At 31.6% G+C, this 23,193-nt stretch overlaps 3 protein-coding genes across 6 annotated transcripts; 1 reads left to right on the forward strand and 2 right to left on the reverse strand.

Moving 5' to 3' along the window:
- Positions 1 to 823: 823 nt before the first annotated feature.
- On the forward strand, positions 824 to 3,452 carry HCF153 (high chlorophyll fluorescence 153). The gene is made up of 2 exons (XM_028063099.2): positions 824 to 1,133; positions 3,010 to 3,452. Exons 1-2 carry the CDS (start codon positions 870 to 872, stop codon positions 3,163 to 3,165), a joined length of 420 nt encoding a protein of 139 aa, XP_027918900.1. The 5' UTR covers positions 824 to 869; the 3' UTR covers positions 3,166 to 3,452.
- A 1,118-nt stretch (positions 3,453 to 4,570) lies between these two features.
- EMB3131 (Pentatricopeptide repeat (PPR-like) superfamily protein) lies at positions 4,571 to 7,850 on the reverse strand. Its single transcript, XM_028073752.2, has one exon. It carries the CDS (start codon positions 7,709 to 7,711, stop codon positions 5,573 to 5,575), a length of 2,139 nt encoding a protein of 712 aa, XP_027929553.1. The 5' UTR covers positions 7,712 to 7,850; the 3' UTR covers positions 4,571 to 5,572.
- Positions 7,851 to 14,462: 6,612 nt separating this feature from the next.
- On the reverse strand, positions 14,463 to 19,072 carry LOC114185827 (uncharacterized). 4 transcript variants are annotated; one of them, XM_085668822.1, is made up of 4 exons: positions 18,935 to 18,950; positions 18,744 to 18,855; positions 18,471 to 18,633; positions 14,463 to 15,639 (listed from the first exon to the last, which is right to left on the reverse strand). In XM_085668822.1, exons 3-4 carry the CDS (start codon positions 18,502 to 18,504, stop codon positions 14,732 to 14,734), a joined length of 942 nt encoding a protein of 313 aa, XP_085524948.1. In that variant the 5' UTR covers positions 18,505 to 18,633; positions 18,744 to 18,855; positions 18,935 to 18,950; the 3' UTR covers positions 14,463 to 14,731. The 4 variants fall into 4 exon arrangements, with proteins under 4 accessions (XP_085524948.1, XP_027929573.1, XP_027929580.1 ...); XM_028073772.2 differs by lacking the exon at positions 18,471 to 18,633 and having other exon boundaries at positions 18,935 to 19,072; XM_028073779.2 differs by lacking the exons at positions 18,471 to 18,633; positions 18,935 to 18,950 and adding an exon at positions 18,958 to 19,057.
- Between the last annotated feature and the right edge of the window lie 4,121 nt (positions 19,073 to 23,193).

Consider the following 23,193-nt stretch of genomic DNA (forward strand, 5'->3'; position numbering starts at 1 on the left):
TATTTCAGTTAGTTTATTCGCAACTATTTCATTTTGTCTAGTACAATTAATAACTTAAATCAAATCGATTTTAAAAAGAAAAGATTATGAGTTTATCAAATTAATTCTCTATAAACGGTATTGAGGAAGAAAAACCAAATTTGTTTTAAATTAGAATAAAAATATAAAATTTAAATAATGATGAAGTTAATAAATTAATTACAATATTTTAAAATCATACAGTATTGGTTGGATTATCATGCAACACAGTTAGTGGTAAAATGTTATTTTGAGTAAGTTGGATTTATTGGTTATGTATATGAAAAATACTTTGGAGAGAAATTTATTTTGGTGATCTCTTTATTTCAAATATTATCATCATTATTAATATTGATAAAGAATGAATAAAAAAAAAGTAATTATGCTTTTCATTATTCCTTCTTGTTTAAATTTAATTAAGTCTTTATTTTAAAAAATTAGTAATTTAGTTATTTATTTATGTTCCAAATTTAATTCAATTTGATCTTCCATTAATTTAATTCACAGTCAATAGTTAATACTTATGGACTCTACTCACATAGATAATAAAGTGTTAATAATACAAAAATTAAAAAACTCTTTGTGAAGAGCATTAATATGTTAGTGTTAAAAAATATGAATTTATTTTGAATCGAGTTCTATATTCAATAAACCCAATGTTAGTATAGTAAATGCACATCATCATTGAATAATAATAACTTCAAAAACTGAAACAATATTTGTAAAATTTAAAATTAATTAACCTATTTTCACATATAAAAGGTTCTTTTTCAATCAAGATAAAAGGAAAAAAAAAAAAATTTGAACGTGAAGATAATATAATACCGAGGAACAGAAGCATCATCATATCCATGGCGACTTTCTTCAGCGTCTCCCATCCAATCTCTCAACCCTCCGCATTCGCTTCTTTCAGGGCCGCGCCCTTCTTCAACTCTCCGCCGCTTCGCATCCACACCGGCGGCCGGAAACGGAGAGGCACGGCGGTGGTCGCGCGTGCCGGCCCCAGCACCAAGAGCATCCTCTTCGCAATCGCGCTCCCTTCCTCTCTCCTCGCCGTCACCATTTTCTCTGCACTTCGAATGGGCGATAAGCTCGACCAAGATTGGCGCGAGGAGGTAACCTTTCTTAACTTGCATTTGGATAAGACTTCCCGAAAATATTAAAATCAAAATTTATATTATATTATAATATTATTAATGGACTAAAGAATTAAATGTGCAATTAAGTTTGTGTAGAAATCAAAATTGTAGAAGTATCGTTAATTTAAGCTTAAACTTATTCATGGATTGAAATAGAAAAATATTTGTGAAGTTAGAACTTTCAATTACTTCTTTCTACACAAACGACTTCCAAAGAATATCTCTCTCTCTCTCTCTCTCTCTCTCTCTCTATATATATATATATATATATATATATATATATATATATAAACATGATTTTTAGGTAAAGGAGTTAAAAGTATGAATTGTGTAATTGTTGTAAGTGAAACATTAAGCTGGAATTGGTTTCTTGGTAATTGCTATATGTTGTTAGTAGAATGTTGTCCAATGTCGTCCACGTGTTTGACGAAATTCCCCATCTTGGTTTTATGCAATTCTGGTCACTTACTCACTGCGACAGCGTAGCATCTAGTTTAAGGGGCATGGAGTTAGCAGTGCTATTTCTTTTAGCAAGACGAGATTCCCCAAATTTTAGAAGCTTTCTTGATATAATAGTAAAAGCAAATGAAATAATTCCAGGAAGCCAAAAGAAATCTTGCATTGCTTAGGAAGGTAAAGTAATTTATAAAATCTTTTCATTCTTCACCTGCAAAGATGACCATTTCTTAGAAATTGAGGTAAAGTTGTTTATAAACTTTTTCATTCTTTACCTACTGAGACGACTTTAACTGAGAGATTCATGCGGGCCAAAAAAAAAAAGTCAGTAATGTTGTTTTTCTGTTCTTAGAGTGTGGTTCTCTTGACAAATTGAGTTCGTACCTCCAAGGATTGGTCGCTGTGTTGATGAAAATCGATGAGAGATTCACTTCTTAAAAATTTTCCGATGCTCAAGTTAGGAAGAGTTTAGAGAAATTATAAAATGTACGGGTATAGAAGTGAATAAGAGAATTTGTATGGTTAATATGTATTTATAGGGTTTTGTGTTCATGGATTTGTTAGTGAGTACTTGAAGTTTGTTACATTATCTTAATATCTTTAGTTTAGGTAGTTACATAGATCATCCAAGCTCAAAAGTCACGAATGAGGTGCAAGTAAACTGATTTGGTGGATAAATGAGTTTCAATTTGAGAAATTGATTCCAAAGTTGTATTTTCACAACCATCGTTTGAGGTTGAAGCTTTCCGACCTTTTGTAAGACTGAGTTTTATTCGATTTTATTAGATTTACATCACAGAGTTGAGATCATGACCAATTTAAATATATCTTCCTCTTTTAACCCTCTATCAGCATAACACCGCTAGGCAGAGAAGAAGAAAAATAACTTTATTGATTATCATAAAATTAGTACCTGTACACTCTGTGTTTACAAGTCGAGGAGCAGGAATATATAAAAGAAGATAAAGCCAAACTGCCTATAAAACTAAACAAGAAAAGTAACTAACCAAACAACCAAACTAAAACTTTATACCTTCCTAGCTCCAAAATGAACAATTCTTCATATGCATGGATAATTCTTCAGGTGATTGACCTATGCAACCTTGCTCATCTCAACGTGATATGCTCTTAGTTTAGCACCAAATCTTTGCTTTCACCTTGAAGGACATTGATATGAAATTCTATTTGCCGATCCAATAAAGTATACAAAAGCTGCTTGTTACTTTACTCACTAATTTAAGTTTCTAACCTATCTAGTTTGTGGAATTGAAGACAATTTTTTTACTTTTCTGTCTCTTTGATAAATCGTATGCGGAACTGGAGATAGGAAAGTGATATTAGGGGTTAAAAAGGGTTATTATTACACTTGATTTGTTGGCATCTTTCACAATATCAGATGGCAAAAATGGAAGCTGCAAAAGAACTTGATGAATATGACGACAGTGATGATGGAAGTGAAGACGACAGTATGGAAACTGTGCAAGAAGAACCTGCCCTGCAAGAAGAACCTACCCTTCCACATGCCCGCAACAGACCCAAAAGGGAAGCTTAATTTTCATTGTGTCTATAAATACATATTTTTATGTAGGATGATCTTGCTGCAGTAGATAGATCAACAAACTTTCAAATGTAGAGGGAGAGGGGAGGTTCCTTTATTCTGAAAATAACAATAAAAAGGTAAGGTTAATACTTTACGTTACGTAGTTTTCACACTTGAACATGTAAGCGCAGAAAAATAGCTGTTTCATTCTTGATCTTAGCAAAGAATATGAGCAACCGCAAATCCCTTTGTAGTTATTCCCAAAAAAAATATATTATCTCCAATTCTTTTGTCACGAACCTTAAGTCGTATTGAATTGCTAACTACATCGTGCCAATTCTTGTTTGTTACATGTGGATGCCTATGAGTTTCTCATTGTCTTTACTCCTAAAATATTGATCGGTTTATATAAATTAGATTTAATTACGAATTGAAATAAATGGATGAATTTGGTTAACCCTATTGTGTAATGCAATAAATAAATATATATGACTTATTTTGGTTTGTAAACTCTGTTTGTCATCTTTGGGAACCTTTACACGAGTTTAGGTGTTTTTCTGCATCTCTGCACGTTATGTTCGAAAGTGTTGTCTGGCATTCTGTTCTTTCCTTAAATCAAATGTTTATTTTCTTAACAAGATTTGTTATGCCTTAATTATCAAAACATATTTGTCATTGTAATTTAACTATTTTACATGATATCATTTTAACATTGTTAAATTAAATACAAATTTCAATTGTTAAATGTTTTTTTAAAAAAATGTGTAAGCATGTATTTTACCAGCATGAGAATTAGAAGGTTCTTTCCCTTTTTCATTTCTCTGTCTACTGACGGACCTTTCTTCAATCTCAGTTTTTCGGTTCAAACAGAAGCGAGACTCAAATAATTTATATAATTTATATTTCAATACCGTCGAATCAAGGTACCAAAGTATAAATGATCACAAACCCTAACCTAGGAGATGGACAAGCTAAAACCAAATTAAAATTTCTCATTGTAATCATAATCAGGCTATTTCCCAAAACTCATTCCTTTGGACTTAAATCATATTGTTTGGACTTAAATCATATTGTTGGGATAATCTTTGGACACCAATGAGTTATGAGCTGAATTAAAATTATAATGAAAAACTTCTCGATGATTAATAAATTTGACATGCAATTTTGTAAGGCAAACTTCATCCCATTAAGGTTGGTATAATTTAGCTCATCTGATTGTGCAGGACATGATACTAACAATTTTTCTAATCCAAAAAAGAAACCAAAAAAGGAGTAAGAACTTAGCATGATACAAAAAATATTATAATAAAACATACTTCTGATGTTGAACAAGTAATTGGCTTAGAAGCAGATATGCATTCAAGTAAATTATTTAGAGTGAAGAACATTTAATCAATACAGACAACACAAATAAAGATTTGGAACAAGTAAAAGTAAAGGTGTATTGCTTAATCTATTGCTTGGAGTGTTCCCCTCAACCATGTCTTTATCCGAATTATTTTGAAGCAGCTAAAGAAATGGCCACTAGTTATTGCTCATCTCTTCGTAAAATCCTATCCACCAGATGCTTTTGGAATAAGCTGCCGAATGGGTTAATACATAGCTCTACAGACTTAAACAAACATGCCATTTATTTGCATGTAGTAAAATATTAAACTCAATTAAGGTAAAAGTAAAATTATTATGTCAAGATTTTTACGGTCAACAATTCAACCCAGGATTGATCAATATCTATCCTACTTCTGCGTGAACTAATTCAATGTTAGAGAAGGCTCTTTCCAAGTAGGAGTGGCTCCAGAAATATAAGAGAAAACAAGTAAGATTGGGTTTTCTATTCACTGTAAGCCCATTTCTTCCAGACCTGGACCACTTCCTTTGATGCCGTCGTATCAAGAGTAAAGGATAATTCTCTAAATCATGCACCTGAAAAATGGACTTGAGTTGCAGCTAAAAGCCCTTTTATTCAATGTAAATGACGGGCCTAGGACCTGACGAGATGATGGAGAAAGGTAGACCAAGTTTGAGCATGCATAAATTCTTGAATCATTAAATATCTATATACAATTCTTCATTCCAAGGTGGATTTATGGAAAGAACACAAACAGTTGATATTCAGAACTCATGGAGCATGTAAGAACTTAAGCTTTGATTTGACGTCAGTTAACCTTTCTGGAACGACTTTGCTTTCTTCAAGGATGACATCTTTGCAACCTGCAATTTATGACCTTTATAATGCAACTGTCCAATGCTAAAGGATATGCAACAATCTCCGTCCAGCAATGTGTTTCCAGCCACGAAATTGAATATATAAAAGAATAGTCCATATCCAGATAAAAACAACTGTCGATCCTCCAAAATGCTTTTTCTAAATTCAACATGTTGAACGAAAATGAGAACAATCAGTCCCCACTACTATTTTTCAAGGCAACAGCTTGCAGCCCTTTGCTTTTAATTTTGATTCGAGACCAAAGAACTTCAAGCTTGATAGTACCAAGTCTGCTGTAATTCTCTTCATATGATCAATTAGTAATTCATCATACACAATTGTATCAGATTCTGTCAAGTAGTTGCGCTCCCTCAAGTTTGAGAAAACCTTCCTAGCCTCTTCAATCGTTCCATGCTTACACATGCCAGAGATGACAGCAGAATATATTACATTGTCTAAAGAGCAACCTTGTTCCATCATCTCATTTAGTACATCAATCACCTTCTCGGCATCATTTGATTTACATGCATGAATAACGGTAAGACTATACTTAAACTCCATTGGTCCATCACTAACACTGCCTAAGCAATCACGAACAAGCATCATGGCTTCTTCGATCTCTCCAATTTTGCAAAGCCCTTTGGTAAGGCTCCTATAAGCTGCAACGGAAGGAATGCAAGACATCTCAATGATCTTATTATGACATATACCTGCCTCTTGAATTTCACCAAGATCAATAAGGCAGAGAATCACAATACTATATGTGATCGAGTCAGGTTCCATGCTCAAGCCTTTCATTTCATCAAATAGAGATAATGCTTTCTTCACCTCACCAATCTTGTAAAGAGAATCCATAAGAATATTGTATATTTCAACACTCACATAACCTTTTTCTTTCAAGTGAGCAAATGCGTCTACAGCCATTATCGGCCCGTTCTTCTCCACCAAAAGGGAGAAGAATTTGGAGAGATCAGAAAAAACCGGAAAACCCAATTTCTCCATCTGCTCAAGCAACTTGCAAAACTCTTCCATCCTATTTACTTCAGCATAAGCCACCAACAGCGGTTTCACAGTTAAGAAGTCCGGCTCAAGCCCCTCCCGAACAGTCACCTGGAAAAGCTTGTAAGCCTTCTGCAGCTTCTTCAAATTACACAAACCTTCAATAAGGCAATTATAAATCTCCAAATCGGCCGTATACCCTGAGCTCACCAAATCCTTCAACAGATCAAAAGCCAATCCAACCTTACCCGCAGCTACAAAAGCCTCAACCAACTTTCCATATATCACCCTATCCACCAAAATACCATTACTCTTCATCTCCTTGAACAACTCATACCCCTCCTGAACCTTACCCCCTTTAGCCAGCCCCACAATCATAGTAGCATAAGCCTTGGGATCCACCACCACTCCATCCCTCTTCATCTCCTCCCAAACCCTCAAACAGGCGTCCAAATCCCCCACCCGAACCAGAATCCGAACCAGCGCCGTGTACGCAAACACGTCGGGCTTACACAACCTCTCCCTCATCCTCCCCAGAACCTCGAACATCTCATCAATCCTTCCACCCTTACACAGCCCCTTCACCAAAACCATGAAAGTCACACTCTCCTCAACCAATCCATCCTCCTTGAAATCATCATAAACCGACAAGCCCAAATCCAAATGGCCAGTCCTGAACAACGCATCCATGACCCTGTTGTACAAAAACACCCTCGGCTTCACCCCAAACTTGTTCCGCATTTTGTCATACACGTGGTAGACCCTAAGCCCTCGGTTGGCGTCAGAGTGCATCCTGATCAAAATCTCGAACTGCTTCTCGCTGGGAGGCCTCCCCTGCGAGACCATCACTTCCGGGAGTTGGTCCGCCGCGCGGAACTTGTGGCTGCGGTTCAAGCAGTAGGCGAGGGCATTGAAGGAGGCGAAATTGTGATGGTACCCTTTCTGGCTGTTCGCCCAGTTGAAGAACTTGGAGGCCAGAGCGTGGTCTGTTTGAACCTTTAGCACCTCCGCGACCAAGTTTGGGGGCACTCTGCGGAGCTTCTTGAGCTCTGCGACGACGTTGGGGCCCCATTTGTTGTCGTTTTTGCGGAAGGCGTCGACGATGAAACGCGCGATCGGAGAGAGGCGGAGGGAGGGGGAAGGGGAAGAGGAGGGGGGAGAAGGGTGGGAGAGGAAATGTGGGTCCCAGTCTTTGATGCTGAAAGGTTTGGGCTTGGGTTTAGGTGAGGAAGAGGGGGCTAGAGTTTGACGGTTGGAGAAGAGGCCGCCGCGGACGGTGGGGCGATTCTGGGAGGGTTTCCGGTGGCCGTAGAAGAAGTAGGGTTTGTTTGGTTGAGGAATCTGTGGAGGCATTTTCAGGATTTCAAAATTATTATTCTTCTTCTTCTTCTTCAACCAATTCTCGAGTTTCTGGTTACATGGCACTCGCCTTTCACATCTCTGTTCCTTGGTTCAGTCTTGTTAGAGTGGCAACGGATTCGTCTATGTTTGTTATGTCCTTTCTATCATTTTTCGTCCTTTTCTGTCCTCCTAATATAAACTTAAAGTAAATTTCATTAATTTTGTTATTTATTTATAAATGAAACATTTTAGAAGATTATTTATTTTTATAAAGAATGTGAAATATTTTATAATAAAATATATTATTTAAATAGAGAATATTAAAAAATTGAAATTTTTATGAAAGTAATTTAATTATTTAAAATTAGAGTGTTTTAAATGTTGTTAAAAAAATAAAAATTTGAAATTATTTGTACTTTGTTTTCTTCAATTTTTGTGTGTGTGTACATTTTCTCTTTTATTTGATTTTGTTATAACGTATCAATTTGAATTATGAATACTTGTTTTCTTTTATTTCTTCTCTTTATCAATTTGATTAAAGTTGCTGTGTTTGTCATCATTTCTTTACTCATTTTTTGTTAAGAATTTAGTTCGATGTGTTTTGATTGTGTTTTTAGTGAACCAAATAAATTTGATACGGATTATTATAATAGGACTAACAAATAAATTAGTTTTTGTTTAAATTATATTGTTTTAATTTAGGATTTCATAATTAATGCGAAATTTAGATGTAAATCATTTATATTGTAAAATAATTTACAAATATATCTAATTCACTTAATATTTTTATGTGAATATTAATTAGGAATTTATGTATTTCTTTTCATTAATTTTTTTATAAAGCTTTGAATAATTTTGAAATGGTAAATGCAAGAAATATAAAATGCATGACAATAAATTATTAAGGATAAAAGTGTTGGAAGTCTCACATTGAGTAGACATAAAGCAATTTCATGGTACATAAGTGGGTGCAAACTAAGAACGTCAATGGGACGGGTAGGGTACGGATAGTAGCTTCCCCGTACCCTACCCGCTGGATAAATATCTGTGTCGTATCCGTACCCATATCCGTCGGGTATCCGTTATGCGGGTACCCGCGGATATTTACAAAATTATTTAAAAAACAAATATTTAATCATAAAATAAAATAAAATACATCACTATCATAAATTTTAAATAAAGTTCATACAAGTCCAAATAATTATACAAGTAAATATAAAATGACGTTCAAAACACAATGAAAATTCTTTAATTAGTGTTTTGATCAAAAAGTCTCTTTCTCCAATTGATTCCTAAAAAATAAACAAAATAAACAAATAATAAACATCAATTACCACGTGCCAAGTATTCTTATTTTGATACTTGAAATTTGAAGAATGAAGACAAAAGACAAGATGTGCAACTTAGAAAAAATTAAACCATAATGTTTTTTAATATATATATATATATATATATATATATATATATATATATATATATATATATATATATATATACACACACATATGTATACCGATTATTAACAAGATTTTGAATTTGTAGAAGGAAATATGGAATACAGAAAAAAAAGAAAGAAATATATATACATATATACATATATATATATATATATATATATATATATATACATGTATACAATTTGAGAGAAATATGAAATATGTATATATGTATATATGTATATATGTATATATGTATGTATATATATGTATACATATATACATACATATATATATACACACACACACACACACATATATATATATATATATATATATGTGTATGTATATATATATATAAGGGTACTTTTGTGAATTAAAGTTTAGCGGGTACGGATACTATGATATCCGTACCTGCCCCGTTAACATGTGGGTATCAAAAGTACCCGCGGGTAGCGGGTATTAATTTTTAATATCTATTTTCTACCCATTGTGGATTTTATCCGCGGATAGCCACGGGTACGGATTTTTTTGACATCCCCAGTGCAAACCTCAAATTGCAAGTCGATTTGACAAGGTTGAGTTAAACTTAAAGTTCACCTCTTAATAAAAAGAACTAGTAAAAGAAATCAACTAAATTGGTGACCCAAATTGCTCCAATCATCATTGTCCTCCTTATGACGTTATCATAGTGTGTTTAGAAATAATTGTGTACCTGTGAGACAAGACTACTCTCAAAAATTCATCATAAACCATTCATCAAAAACAAAAAATTAATAACAATGTGCAATATAATTGATACTAATAAATAAATAAATTTATTGATTAATAATAATCATAATAATAACAAAATATAAAATGATAATTTTATATAATAAAATTATATAAATACAACATCCTCTCACTTGGATAACAATAATAAATTAATTAATTATATCAATCACAAAACAAACACAAACACCAATTAAAAAATATAAAATTAATAAATAAATTAATTACATCTCATGAAAACCTTAATAATATAAAGTGTAAATTTCAGACTTTCACTGACCCATTACATAAATATACTTAACCACACCGATATGAATTACATGATTTTGAAAAACTCCAATAGTCCAGTCTTTAGTTAGTGGATTTGCTAACATATTTTTTTTTTTTTTGTAGTATGCTCAATCCGAGTTTGAAAATCTAAAACTTTCTCCCTAACAAACAAAAATTTTATATCAAAATGCTTTGAGCAATAAAAACTTCTATTATTTTTAGAGAAATGCAGAACAATAGTATTGTCATAATATATTACAAGTGACCTAGAAATACTTTTGACAATTTGAAAGCTAGAAATCAAATTTTTTAAACCATACAATTTGACAAGTAGTTTCACAACAAGCAACATACTTTGCCTCCATGGTAGAAGTAGATGTAAGAGTTTGGTTAACACTATTCCAAGACGTAGCTTCTCCCGCCATCATACAACCAAAACTAGAAGAATATTTTCGGTCGTCAGCGCAAGTAGCAAAATCAGAATCAAAATAACCAATGACCTAAAATTCATCACATTTCTTATAGGTCAAGATGTGATCCTTGGTTCCCTACAAATATCTAAAGACCTTCTTAACGAATTTCTAATGACCCATACTTAGGTCGCTCAAGTATCTCCCTAAAGCATTAATAACAAAAGCAATATCGGAACAAGTACAGTCTTGAGCATCATTAAATTACCAATAACAGAAGCATATGAGACTTTTTTCATTCCATTTCAAATCTTTCATTACCATTTTTTATAACATTAATATTTAGAGAGCTTGTCACCTTTTTGAACTGGTGTACCACATGAGAAGCAAGAATGCATGTTAAACCGTTTGAGGACTTTATCAATATATCCTCTTTAAGACAATCCAAGAATGTCACATGACCTGTCACAACAAAATCTAAACGCCTAAAACAATAGAGGCATCACCAAGGTTTATCATATCAAAGTGGCTATTTAACATAAATTTTGTCTCAGTCTAAAGTTTAACATTGCTTCTAGTAAGAAGAATATCATCAACATAAAAGACAAGAATGATAAATGACTCTCGCTAGTCTTCAAGTAAATGCATTGATTTGGACAATAATGGATTCAAGAGTAAGAGTTGAAGGCTATCAAAGAAAAGTCCATATTGGTAATTACCAGATACAAATCGAAAGATTATTTTCCGTCCTCAAAATTTGTCCCATCTCAAGTTTTGATCGAAGTTAATGACATAAGCAAAAAAGTCGATATCAAAACAACAAAGAAACATTCAATATGCACAATATTTTTTCAATAAAACATGAATGTTTTTGAATACACAACTGAACATGCCTATAGTACCAAATTTTTCATTCATTGTGATCTCGCCTAAGGGTGCTAAATCATAATAAATAAATAAATAAGAAATATAACTAAAAAGTAAAATACAATGCACAACTCATGTTACAAAGAAATCTTATAGCGATAGGGCACAAGACAAATAATTGACACAAGATAAAATTCAGAGTACATTGTATAAAGAAATAAAATAAAATACATTAATAACAAAATACCGATAGTCCATGATTAATATTAATGTAATATAAAATTAATTAATGAAATAATTAAATTATCTTATTTACATTAAATTTCTTACAACTGTACCCACTATAGGTGAGATCATAATCATATAAAATTATATTACTCATGCTTAACAAAATCATACTATGCAATGAAAAAATTAAATTTAAATACCTACATGTATCCAAAAATTACAAAAAAAAAAAACCAAATTACTATAAATTTCATTATTTATTTATTTATTTTTAAATTGTCCAAGAAATGTTGCCTCACGCATTCCACATGCCTAGTCCTGCGAATAGGCATGCACAACTTGCAAGGTTTATCATCTCCTTCATGAATACGGGTTAGAATAATCGCGATCCAGACCCAGTTCGATTCCAACGCTATAAATATTAGAATGGCCCAATTTTTTGACCACAAAACCACCATGATGCGGTGGTCAAAAGCCCCAAACCAATTTTGTCAATGACCAATACAAAAGGGGAGGAAAATAGATCAAAAAAAGTGAAAAAAGGGAAAACGTGATTGAAATTTGTTCGAAATATAAAATAATTCACACCAAATAGTGGACAGTACAACCCTATTACATTCAGAAACAAAACCCTTCTACCAATTCTTGAATCCAAACGAGAAATTTAAGATCCTCAATTTTTCATGCATAGATAGTGAACAATTATGAATTTTAGGATACACATTTCGAAGAAAAAAAATGAACAAATATAATTTGTATTTTAATTAGGTGGCTTTGATACCAATTGTTGGAAAAATTAGTCTAAGATACAAAATACAATATATTCAAGTGTGTGTTTAGAAAGGATTGTATACCATGTATAAATGAAGGATCCATCTGTCTATTGTTCTTGAAGTGTGTATGAGATAATATTGCTATGTCAAAAGATTGAATGCTCAAACAAAGAACATATATGACTATGTCTTATTTCTTTATTTAAAATTGATTAATGAGGTATCAGTTTTATATCCTTACCAGCAGAGACAAAAACCTCTGAACATATTATTGAACTGTCAAGTTCATCAGAGACCGTTCACTGAACAGTCTAACCCATCACGGACCATTCATCAGAAATTCAAAATTATGTATTATCCATAAAATTAATAACAATTTGCAATATAATTGATACTAACAAATAATATAATTTATTGATTAATGTTAATCCATAATAATAGCAAAACAGAGAATAATAAAATTATATAAATACAATATCATACCCACTAGGCCCATTCCAACAACAATTAATTTTACTCAATGTTCCCTTTGGTCTTTGTGTGACATCTCTTTCGAATTTGTCCCATGAGTGTCATTTTTTGATGTATTTTTGGTTCTTGATCATCCCCTCAATCCTGTATGATAATCCTTTTGTCATTTTTCCTTTTGATTTCTTCATTTCCTACACTCTCCTTTTCTTCCTTCAATCTTTCTTGACATCAATATCCTCAACAAAATGCTACTACACATAAGTGTTCCACCCAACTAAAACTAAGTATTATTTAGAATGTAATCACTCTTGGCTAAGACAAAGTACACGACCACTATTAAACACAAAGTATTGTTTGGATTCAATCACTCTTGGCTAAACGACTTTATTTACACAAATTTTGTGATCTAAACAATCACGAGTTTCACTCACTAAAAGAGAGTTAATGACATATGATGAATACAAGATTGAACACAATTTTTTTTCTCACAAATTAAAAATTTAAAGGACAATCGAAGATAACGAAAACATCTTCATAGATATTGTACTCGTCAACATTTCCTCTTCAATGAAACCTTCTTATGTAGAGATAAAAAGAAAATAGTCATTGCAAATCCTTTGGAGTCACTATGAGACAAATAGAAGTTCTTCTTAGATTACTATCAATTGTCCATATTTTAAGCTTTTAGTTACATCAAATGCTTATATATATAGGAACGACAAAAATACTTGCGCCAGCGAGTATCTGTAGATAAAATCTGCGGTGGATAGTTAGTGTCCGCGAGTATCTTTTATTCAAGGGTAACGGGTATTTTAATACCCATTTATAAACGGGTTGAGTGTGGGTATCATACTACACATATTTGAGAGTGTTCGTTACCCACAAAAAATTAAAATTAAAAATTAATTTATATTTTATTAAATTTAATTTAATTAAAATCAAAATTATATTTTATTAGGTTAAATTTAATGAAAATGAAAATGAAAATTATATTTAATTTACTTTTTTGAATAATTTTATTTAAAAAATTTATAATATATATATATATATATATATATATATATATATATATATATATATATATATTTTAGATATTCGTGAGTCTACGAATATCTACGGGTACCTACGAGTTTTAAAAAAATCTGCACGTATTGTTTAAACAAGTACTCGACAGGTAATACATTATATCTTTTTTTTTTTTGCGAGTTAAGTTACGAGTAAGCACTATCCATGCTCGATCCGACCTGTTATCATACCATATATATATATATATATATATATATATATATAATTCAATAAAGATTCAATTAAAAATATATAAATTTAAGAGAAACTTAAAATTTAAATCTATTTTTATTTTGTTACATGAATGAAATCACTTAAACTTGTTATTTATTTGTTCTCATGTTTTATCTTTTCCTCTTATTGTAAACAATCTGAAATTTTCCACTGTTTCACTCTTATTTCTTTTTCCATTCACTAATTTTCCACTTCCTAATTCAAACAAAATATGAAAGAACGACATCCAAACAAAATGTAAAAGAATAACAAAGGATGATGATGACTGAAGCAGTGAAATAAATAAAGTTTACACAGCAAGGATAGAGAAATGAACGTATAGGACTAAGAAGTATTGTAACATTTACTCTGACAACAACCCTTTAGAGCTCACATACCATTGAAAGCAAAACCCGCTTACCACCAAAATTCAGGCAAACAGTTCCACCATAACAACATCATCAGTATAAACAAAAGAAACTTGTTGCCCACAAAAAGAAAACAAAAAAGAGTGAGTTACAATGTGTATCAAGAGACGAAATCCCTCTTTTTACTTTTCTCCTTGCTCCAGTAATAACCTGTTTGAAATCGAGGGCCATTATGTTGTCGGTGAGAGCTTTGCCTCCATTGGTTGCCCTCATTCTGAGCACTCCAACCTCCATAGTTCCTTCTAAATTGTAAATCACTTGAAACATCACCATTGTCCTGTTGCTTCCATCCTGTCCTCATTGGAGCTACATTCTGTTGGATAGATTTGCATTGCCAAGAAGATTTGCCAATTTTATTAGACAAATTAGTTGGCTGATGCTGACTCCAAGGGCTGTCCCTAACTTTACCCCACCCTTTATCCTCTAAGTTTCCAGAACCCCAATCCTTACATTGATTTTTATGTTCCTTTCCCTTATTCCAACCCCATGACAGATGAACACCACCTTCCAAAGCATTCCCAGTTAATCCACCATTTCCACCACCAACGTGACGCTCCCATGGATTGTCACTATTACCCACATTTCCAGAGTTTACCTCTTTTGATTCATACACTTTACCAGCAGGACATTCCCAAGGATTTTCACCACTAACTGAAGTTTTTGTTCTTTTGCATTTCATAGCTTCTGTCTCTTCCTCATCCACCACAGTAAACAATGCTCTATCTATTTCCTTAATCAGATCAGGATCAATAGAAGGGTTCCAATCTATTTGATCAGTGTAAGTATCTGGATCAGGCAGAGAAATATCACAAGGAAGGCTGTTGATCTTTGCCCAGTAACGTTTTTTGGCATTTTGGAATGCTTCTTCAGCAGCTGAATCATTCCATTCAGACACATTGCTGTGGCAGCATATCAACCTCTTAGAATCAACGATTTTCTGCCATGGTACCAATCCAACTGTAGTGCAGTACTTCTTCTCCCATACGGGTATTCCGTCCTGCCAATACTCTTAGAAGATTGAAAAACAAAAAATCAGTATGTTGATGTAAAAAAAAAATGTAATAGCAATTTGTAATTCCCTGCATCTGTATATGAAACAAGAGCAAAATGAAGCTACATAATTCCCTACATCTGTGCATGAAACAAGAGTGAAATGGAGCTACATTCTTTACAAATGCTGGAAACGGTAGATGGTTGCAGAAAATAAAATATATGAACCCATATAGACCCTTTCTGAGGAAGAAGTTTCTTACAGGCACACACTATTTCCTCAAAATTCCCTATAACCCATCTTCCGCTATTCCCGCTTCAATTTACTAATTTCTCTCTGCTGCCTCTGTATTCCCGCGTCCCTCTTCTTCTAGACCTCTCCTCCCATATGCCTATTCAGTTATTTTCCTCTCTCTCTCTCTCTCTCTTACTCTCTCTTCCTCCCCTACTTTTGGCATCGAATTTGGATTCTCTCCTAGATGTTTTGTGATTGTACCTTCAAAATATACTGATTGACATTGTTTTATATGTTTTAAAATATATTAAAAAGAATTATAATATACCAACAACAGTATATTTTTAATGTTTAGCAGAAGACAACACTAAAAACCTAATAGAGAATCTGGACTCTTCTCACATCTCCATTCACCCAAGAAGGTAAACAAGCATGCAATAGACAATTACCAAAAAAAAAAAAATTGACTGTCCGCATGATTTTGTTGTACCATTTAGGTGAGATTTAACTTGGAAATGGAAATTTCATGTCCTTTGAGCATTTGTGTTTTTTGGCAACTATCATGTTCTCTAATCATTTTTACTTTCCAGCAGACATCATGTCTTCTAAGCATTTTTGCTTTCTAGTAGGTAATGTGTCTTCTAAGCATTTATGCTTTCTAATACCTATTGTGTCTTCTATGCGTTTTTGCTTTCTAGTAGCTATTGTTTCATCTTATCATTTTTGCTTTCCAGTAGTTATTGTGTCCTCTGATCATTTTTGCTAGCAATTGTTGCACTCTTTAAGCACTTTTTACTTTCTAGAAACTGTTGTGTCAACTGCCTATTTTTGCTTTCCAACAATCGTCTTGCACTCAAAGCTTGACTCATATAATACTTATGTCCAACTTGAGGGATAATAAAGACATGACTTGAAAAGAATAAGCATATTGAATTTCATTGTCATTTTGACAAAGAGATAGTCATATTCGAGAAATATCCACTAGCTTTGTCATCATTCACTTTGTCATCTTTGACAACCAACTTAAGGGTCTTGTGTTGATGACAATTGGAACAAGTTTTCTCATATGATACATATGCTCCAACTTATATATGAGTTGATAACGTTAGAGATAGGATTTGATTGCATTAATAAATAAGGAGATATGATATGATTTGAAAGGGAAAAATCTTACCAAATGTTTCTCAATATTAGATATTGAGTTTGTTCCTTATTATTGTATATCTTTTTCATTTTTCATTATAAATAAGAATACTCGTGTGCACCAAACACACGAAATTCCTTATATTCCTTCTTCGTTTCTCTCTTCTAAGCGTGGTAGTAGAGTAGTATCATCCTTCGTCACCTGTTTTGTCACTAATTGTTTCAACACTCATGAACAAGAACCACTTCCATAAATATGAAGGCTTCTCTGAATCTCATAAACCTTCTCAGCCTTAGCCGTTCAACATTCTCAAGAGCCTTTTAAAACTCCATTGAAACCTCGTCTTCAAAGTTTGAATAATGAACATCACAATGTCGATGGTTTACTTTGATGAGTAGTTCTAACTTGAGCAAAACTTCCTACAAAGTATCCTCCATTGTGTATCTCTTTTTGCTTAACCAAATATTGCAACAGTGGTAGAATGGGATCCAACATATCAAGTTGTTCTCTCATTTCCCCAAAATCTTTGTTAATGTCCCGTGTGGCATTCCCCATTTTTTCATTGTGTTTCTTATTATCAGAATTGGATCCCTACATCTCATCATTCATCTCTGCCACATGCTTCTACAATCCTTTGACTCTTGAGTCCATCTTCATCAAAGGCATCCAGTAGGTCGGATTTGTTAGACTCAAGAAATTGCATACACAATTAAGATAACCTTATAGATAACAACAATACTAGGTACAACCAGAATTACAGTATAATTGCACCTAATCCCTAACAGAGAGTCTTTCTCCATCAAACATGCAAAAATTTGAATCCCATACATGAAGCAATAACTTCTTACTGTCACACATAAAACCTAACTTCCTCATACATAAATTATAACTGCGTTCTATTTCTTCTCTAACATAAATCTTCAGACCCATCAGAATTTGGCCGACCACTATAGTAGCTAATTAACAACACTTGGTGCCTGGTCATATAAAAGTGGACAAAAAACCTACGCAAATATTAATATCAAGGGTTTGGATCCTCGAGTTTGCCACTCTATTTTGGGATTTCCCATCCCTCACTTACCATCCAACAGTTAATCTCACAACTTCGCCAATGAGGATTCCCAGACACATAAATAATAATAATAATAATAACAATAATAATAATAATAATAATAATAATAATAATAATAATAATAATAATAATAATAATAATAATAATAATAATGAAATTCCATGTGAAATGCTAAAAACACAATATTCTAAATAGACTATTTACCATTTATCGGACATTTATCAAAATCATAAAATTTTGTGAATTTGACTAATTAAAGAAAATCAGTTCTTGTATAACGAACATCACTCCTTCTTTGAATGTTTTCAATAAATTGTAACAACCAACAATAGACAGAGTATCCAATTCATGAATTTGTAGTTTTTAACAAGATTTTAGAATGAAAGAATGAGTTATACTAGAACTCATCTCCCCTCCAAGCAAGGTTAGCATTCATATCGGTACGAAATGTCTCCATTCCAGAGATTAATCAGTAACTCAAGTGTTCAATTGCAATGTCTTAAGCACATGACAACATAGGGATTGTAGTTCCTCCTCAAATCCAACAAAAACATCCCTCCCCTACACAGACAATGCAATGCCAAAGTCCAATTTTGTTTTCAAGAAAAGGAAAGTCAAAACAAACGACAAAGATGGGCAATTGAAAGATAAACAAAGAATTTGGAAAATACCAGGAAGAGAAGCATTGATGTCGTAGAATCTGGGAGGAGGCACAGGAGATCTTCGGTGGCGGAAGAACCTTCGCGATTGACGGTTGTCCCATCTACCCATTTCCCACAAAACCTATCAAAAGTTCAAAATGGATTTTGTTTGTAACAATTTAGGAAGAGAAAACTCAATAAAAGAACAACTATCGAGTTACCCAGACAGTGATTGTTGAAGTACAATTTAAACTCCATGTGGTTGAGTTGAGGTAATTTATAGCACAAGTTGCGTCAGCGTGTTGATTTATATTCTCCCCTGTTACATTCCCAAACTCCTAGCATTTTGACATCAAAATCTAATTAGTTTTGTTTCGTACTCTTTCTAAAATATTATATAAATTTCGTTTTGTATACATCTATTAAATATTTAATATTTTTTCTTATTTTCTTATTTCTACATCATATATTTTATAAACTCATAATTTATGTTCTCTTTCTTTATTTATTTATTTATTTATTTATTTATTTATATATATATATATATATATATATATATATATAATATATATATATATATATATATATAATATGTAAAATTCTGATTAATATTTTAAATGTATATGAATTATTTTACTTTCCGCATTACTATTTTTTTCCTATACACGTTTTTTTTAATAGTTTGTATGTGATCGATTATCCAGTATAGTCATATTTTGACTAATTTATACAATTATTATAAAGATTTTATTACAAAATAATGTATATAAATAGTCAAATTACAAATTAATACTTTATTGTTTTTAAACTAAATTGTTAATTACAATTGAATTTTCTTATTACAAATAGTAGTCGTATTAAACAAGTTATTGGTATTAAATACAAATATATTTATACCTAACTTTTGTATTTTTTATAATTTATAATTTATTATAAATTTTCGTCGTTTATAATTTGATTTTGTATTAATATAATCAGTAACAATTAGTAATGGTATTCCTTTTAACTATTTTTACAGATTTTACTTTTATAAATACAATTAATATAAAACGAAAATAATTTTGTACATAATATTGCATAATTATTTTTATTGGAAAAATATCTATAATTTATGTATATGTTTTTAAAAGAATTATTTTATAGGTTTATAGTGATTATAAAGTTACTCTCTTAATATTAAATTTAATGTAATAAAAAAGTTAAGCAAAATGAAAAATTATGCTAGTTTTTTTATTGAAAATTTTGAAAACTCTTATTTAACCATATATATATATAATAAAGTTGAATTAATATATATTGCAAAGTTCTTCGATATAGTTTCATAAATTTAAATTATTTAATTGACCGATTTTATATTTAGATGTTATTTTACATACATTTCTCTTTAACTTTAATATTTTTATTATTTTATTGGGAAAATCAATATTGTAACTATATCTAAAACTACATATTCGCAAAGAACATGTACTCTTGAATATGTTTTAAGTTTCTAAGCTTACATTTAAAATTGGAATTTTGTATTTGATTTTTAAATTTTAAAAATAATATTTGTAGTCATTTTAACTTAATCACATTTTATTTTGTCAAACAACGTTTTAGGATTATTATCCTTTGATGTGTTCCAACTCAAATGTCATCTTAGAATGTTGAGTTAAGAGGAATATATTCATTTACTTTTAAAGGTTGAAACCAAAACGTATCAAAATTTGGAATAAAGATGAATTATAATTTTCGTCTAAGTTTTGGCACTATAAATATATTTAACCATTCTTTTAATATTTTTATGAACTACTTTCTTTTTTTATTTTCATCAAATTTTTATTCAACAACAAATAAAAACAACAAAGTTAAAAATATTAATAATTTTTAGATGATAAATGAAAACAATGTATTATCTTTAATTAAGAAATTGAAATTAAGGTTCGTAAGACTCGGGAAAATTATAATAATTTGGTTGATAATTTATTGTCTTTCTATTATATAAAAAGGATTTATAGTTTACTAATTATTTAAAAGGTTTACTTTATTTAAGGAGAATGATACTATAACTCCCATCTTTTGACTCGCATCCTTTACTTCCTGAAGTGACTTATTATGAGTTATTGATTAATGTACCACTATATTTTCCTTTTGAAAGAATCAATGGTCCATACTAAGTCACGTTAAAAAGTAAAGAACGAGAGTCAAAGTATAATTTTCCTGTATTTAAAAGATGTATAAAGTAGTTATTATAATATAAGCAAGTTATATGTCATGGTTATTTCTTAAATGGATTTGTTTAAATAGTTGTTATATAATATAGGTTTATTATTATTTTTATTTAAAAGATTTTCTAAAAGATAACACTAGAAAGATAGGAAAAGATATATTTGATATTTTATGCTTATTAGAAGTATCATCTAAACTCTTAAAAATATCTAAGGTTTTAAGAGTGAGAGTAAAGCCCATAAATATACATAATAAACAAGTGAGTGGGTGTTATACTTGAGTGAGAAAGAAGGCAACTAAGTAGGTTTGGAAGAAAAGTAAGAGTAAGATTCAAACATAGGAAAAAATGGAGAAGGTTTTAAAGGTTGAGTTTTTGTGGGAAAGAAGGAAGAAGTGAAGAGTAAGGGGTAGGAGAGCTTACATTCTCACATTCTTGTATTCTTGTTTTCTTATGATGTATTATTTTAAGTCTAAATTGTGGAATATATGTTATTTAGTATGATTGTGATGACATGTTAATATGTGCTTGTTTGGAAAAGTAAATGTATGCTTGTGTGTGGTGACTCAACGAAAGGTGGTGAAAGGTACTTCTGTGTAGTTGTACCGAAGGTGTACTTCGTCGGAGCTCTTGAGAAGAGTAATGAGAAGTTGTGTACTTCGTCACGGCTCTCGATAAGAGTAATGAGAAGTTGTATACTTCATTGGGGCTCTTGAGAAGAGCATTGAGAAGTTGCATACTTCATTGGGGCTCGCTAGGAGAGTAATGGAAGTGAAACACTTATTGGTAAGCTACGTGCCAGAGTTACAAATCGGCTCATGACACTGAGATCACTAATATTTGTATTATTTGTGATGATGACATGTTTTGTGTGGCTGTGCGAAATAATCAGTGTAATTGTATGACGTTGTGAGACATTGTGACTATGTAAGATTGGAGTGAGTGGTTATATTATGATTTGTGTGTATTTTGGTTATGATGTGGCAAGTTGACCCTATTTCTTGATTTCTCGAGGAAAACTCATCTTGAAACGTTTGGAGCTCGAAATACACATTTTGGAGAGCTTGGAGATCTTCTAGGACTTGTGGGAGCAATCTCTTATTCCTCCTTGTATCTTCATCTTCTTCCACTTTCATTTTGTAATCTTGTGCTCTCCATGACAATGGAGAGCTAAACCCATTTTGTTGGGGGTAGATGTAGCCACTAAACTCTCATGTATTTGTGAATGTTTTGAATATATACATGCTTCTTCCACTAATTGCTAGTATCTTTGTTTCTTTACTTACTTCTTGCTTTGATTTGGTCACTCATTACATGATACTTGGGTCATTAGGTATTGGAAAATATCTCTTGAAACCTAGATTTGAAATAAGATACCTAATAAAACTTGTATCTAGGAATGGAGCTTGACCAATAGTTATCTTAAACCCTAGTTCGTAAAGTGGATTCACTTATTTGAAGATTCAAGGAATTGATTCTCAATAAAAAAAACCTAGGCTCATTCAACTAAGGAATTAGGGTTTGAGTAAACTTGTGGGTTTACATTAGTAATTTAAAGGAGAAGAGTTTGAGTGTTTTGTATGCCTGAAAGTAAAGTCGATGAAATCTAACCCCAACAATATTAATCCATTGCATTTCTAGTCTTTTTCGTTCTCAAAGCCTTGATCGTCTACTACATAAAAAATTGACATAGTTAAAATATAGATAGGGTTAGTCGACCTAAAGTTGTTTTCCAACGAATTCAATTGTAATTTCAATTAACTAGATTTCGAAAGTGTTTACAAAAAACCTAAAATAGAATGAATAGTCAATTAAAATGGGGTTGTGTTATAGATGGTGCTAAAAGAATGACAATAAAATAATTAAAGAAACACATAGATTTTTCATTTCATTCATTATTGAATTCTTCATTAGTTATTATATGATTATCATTTATTCAAATTCTAAACAAAAGTGAATTAGTAAAATAAACGTCAATGAATTGTTAAGTATATCTCACATCTACACTAAGTTTGAAATTTCTATTCTTTTACCTCTTGAATTAAGCAAACAAAAGATTGTTAGAATTAAGCAAATCAACAAGAACTACAAACAAACAACAAGATTTAGTTATCAACAAGCGTCGAAAAACAATCCCCATAGCATAAATAATAATTAAAAAGAATAGACAATATAAGCACACTTTATTACTGAAAAGGAAAAACAAACTTGGCTTGCACAAAACCTTAGAATTCACTATGAGCTTACAAAAAAATCAACCTAAAAGGTTTAGCC

Source organism: Vigna unguiculata, chromosome 1, assembly GCF_037176805.1.
Source record: "Vigna unguiculata cultivar grain cowpea cultivar isolate G323 ecotype 2 chromosome 1, ASM3717680v1, whole genome shotgun sequence".
NCBI lineage: Eukaryota > Viridiplantae > Streptophyta > Magnoliopsida > Fabales > Fabaceae > Vigna > Vigna unguiculata.

Coding starts and splice junctions, on each gene's coding strand:
- LOC114185827 (XM_028073772.2), bottom strand. CDS start 18,843: ATGGGTAGATGGGACAACCGTCAATCGCGAAGGTTCTTCCGCCACCGA. Junction 15,640..18,743: donor CATCAATGCTTCTCTTCCTG/GTATTTTCCAAA, acceptor CAATCTTCTAAG/AGTATTGGCAGGACGGAATA.
- EMB3131 (XM_028073752.2), bottom strand. CDS start 7,711: ATGCCTCCACAGATTCCTCAACCAAACAAACCCTACTTCTTCTACGGC.
- HCF153 (XM_028063099.2), top strand. CDS start 870: ATGGCGACTTTCTTCAGCGTCTCCCATCCAATCTCTCAACCCTCCGCA. Junction 1,134..3,009: donor ACCAAGATTGGCGCGAGGAG/GTAACCTTTCTT, acceptor TCACAATATCAG/ATGGCAAAAATGGAAGCTGC.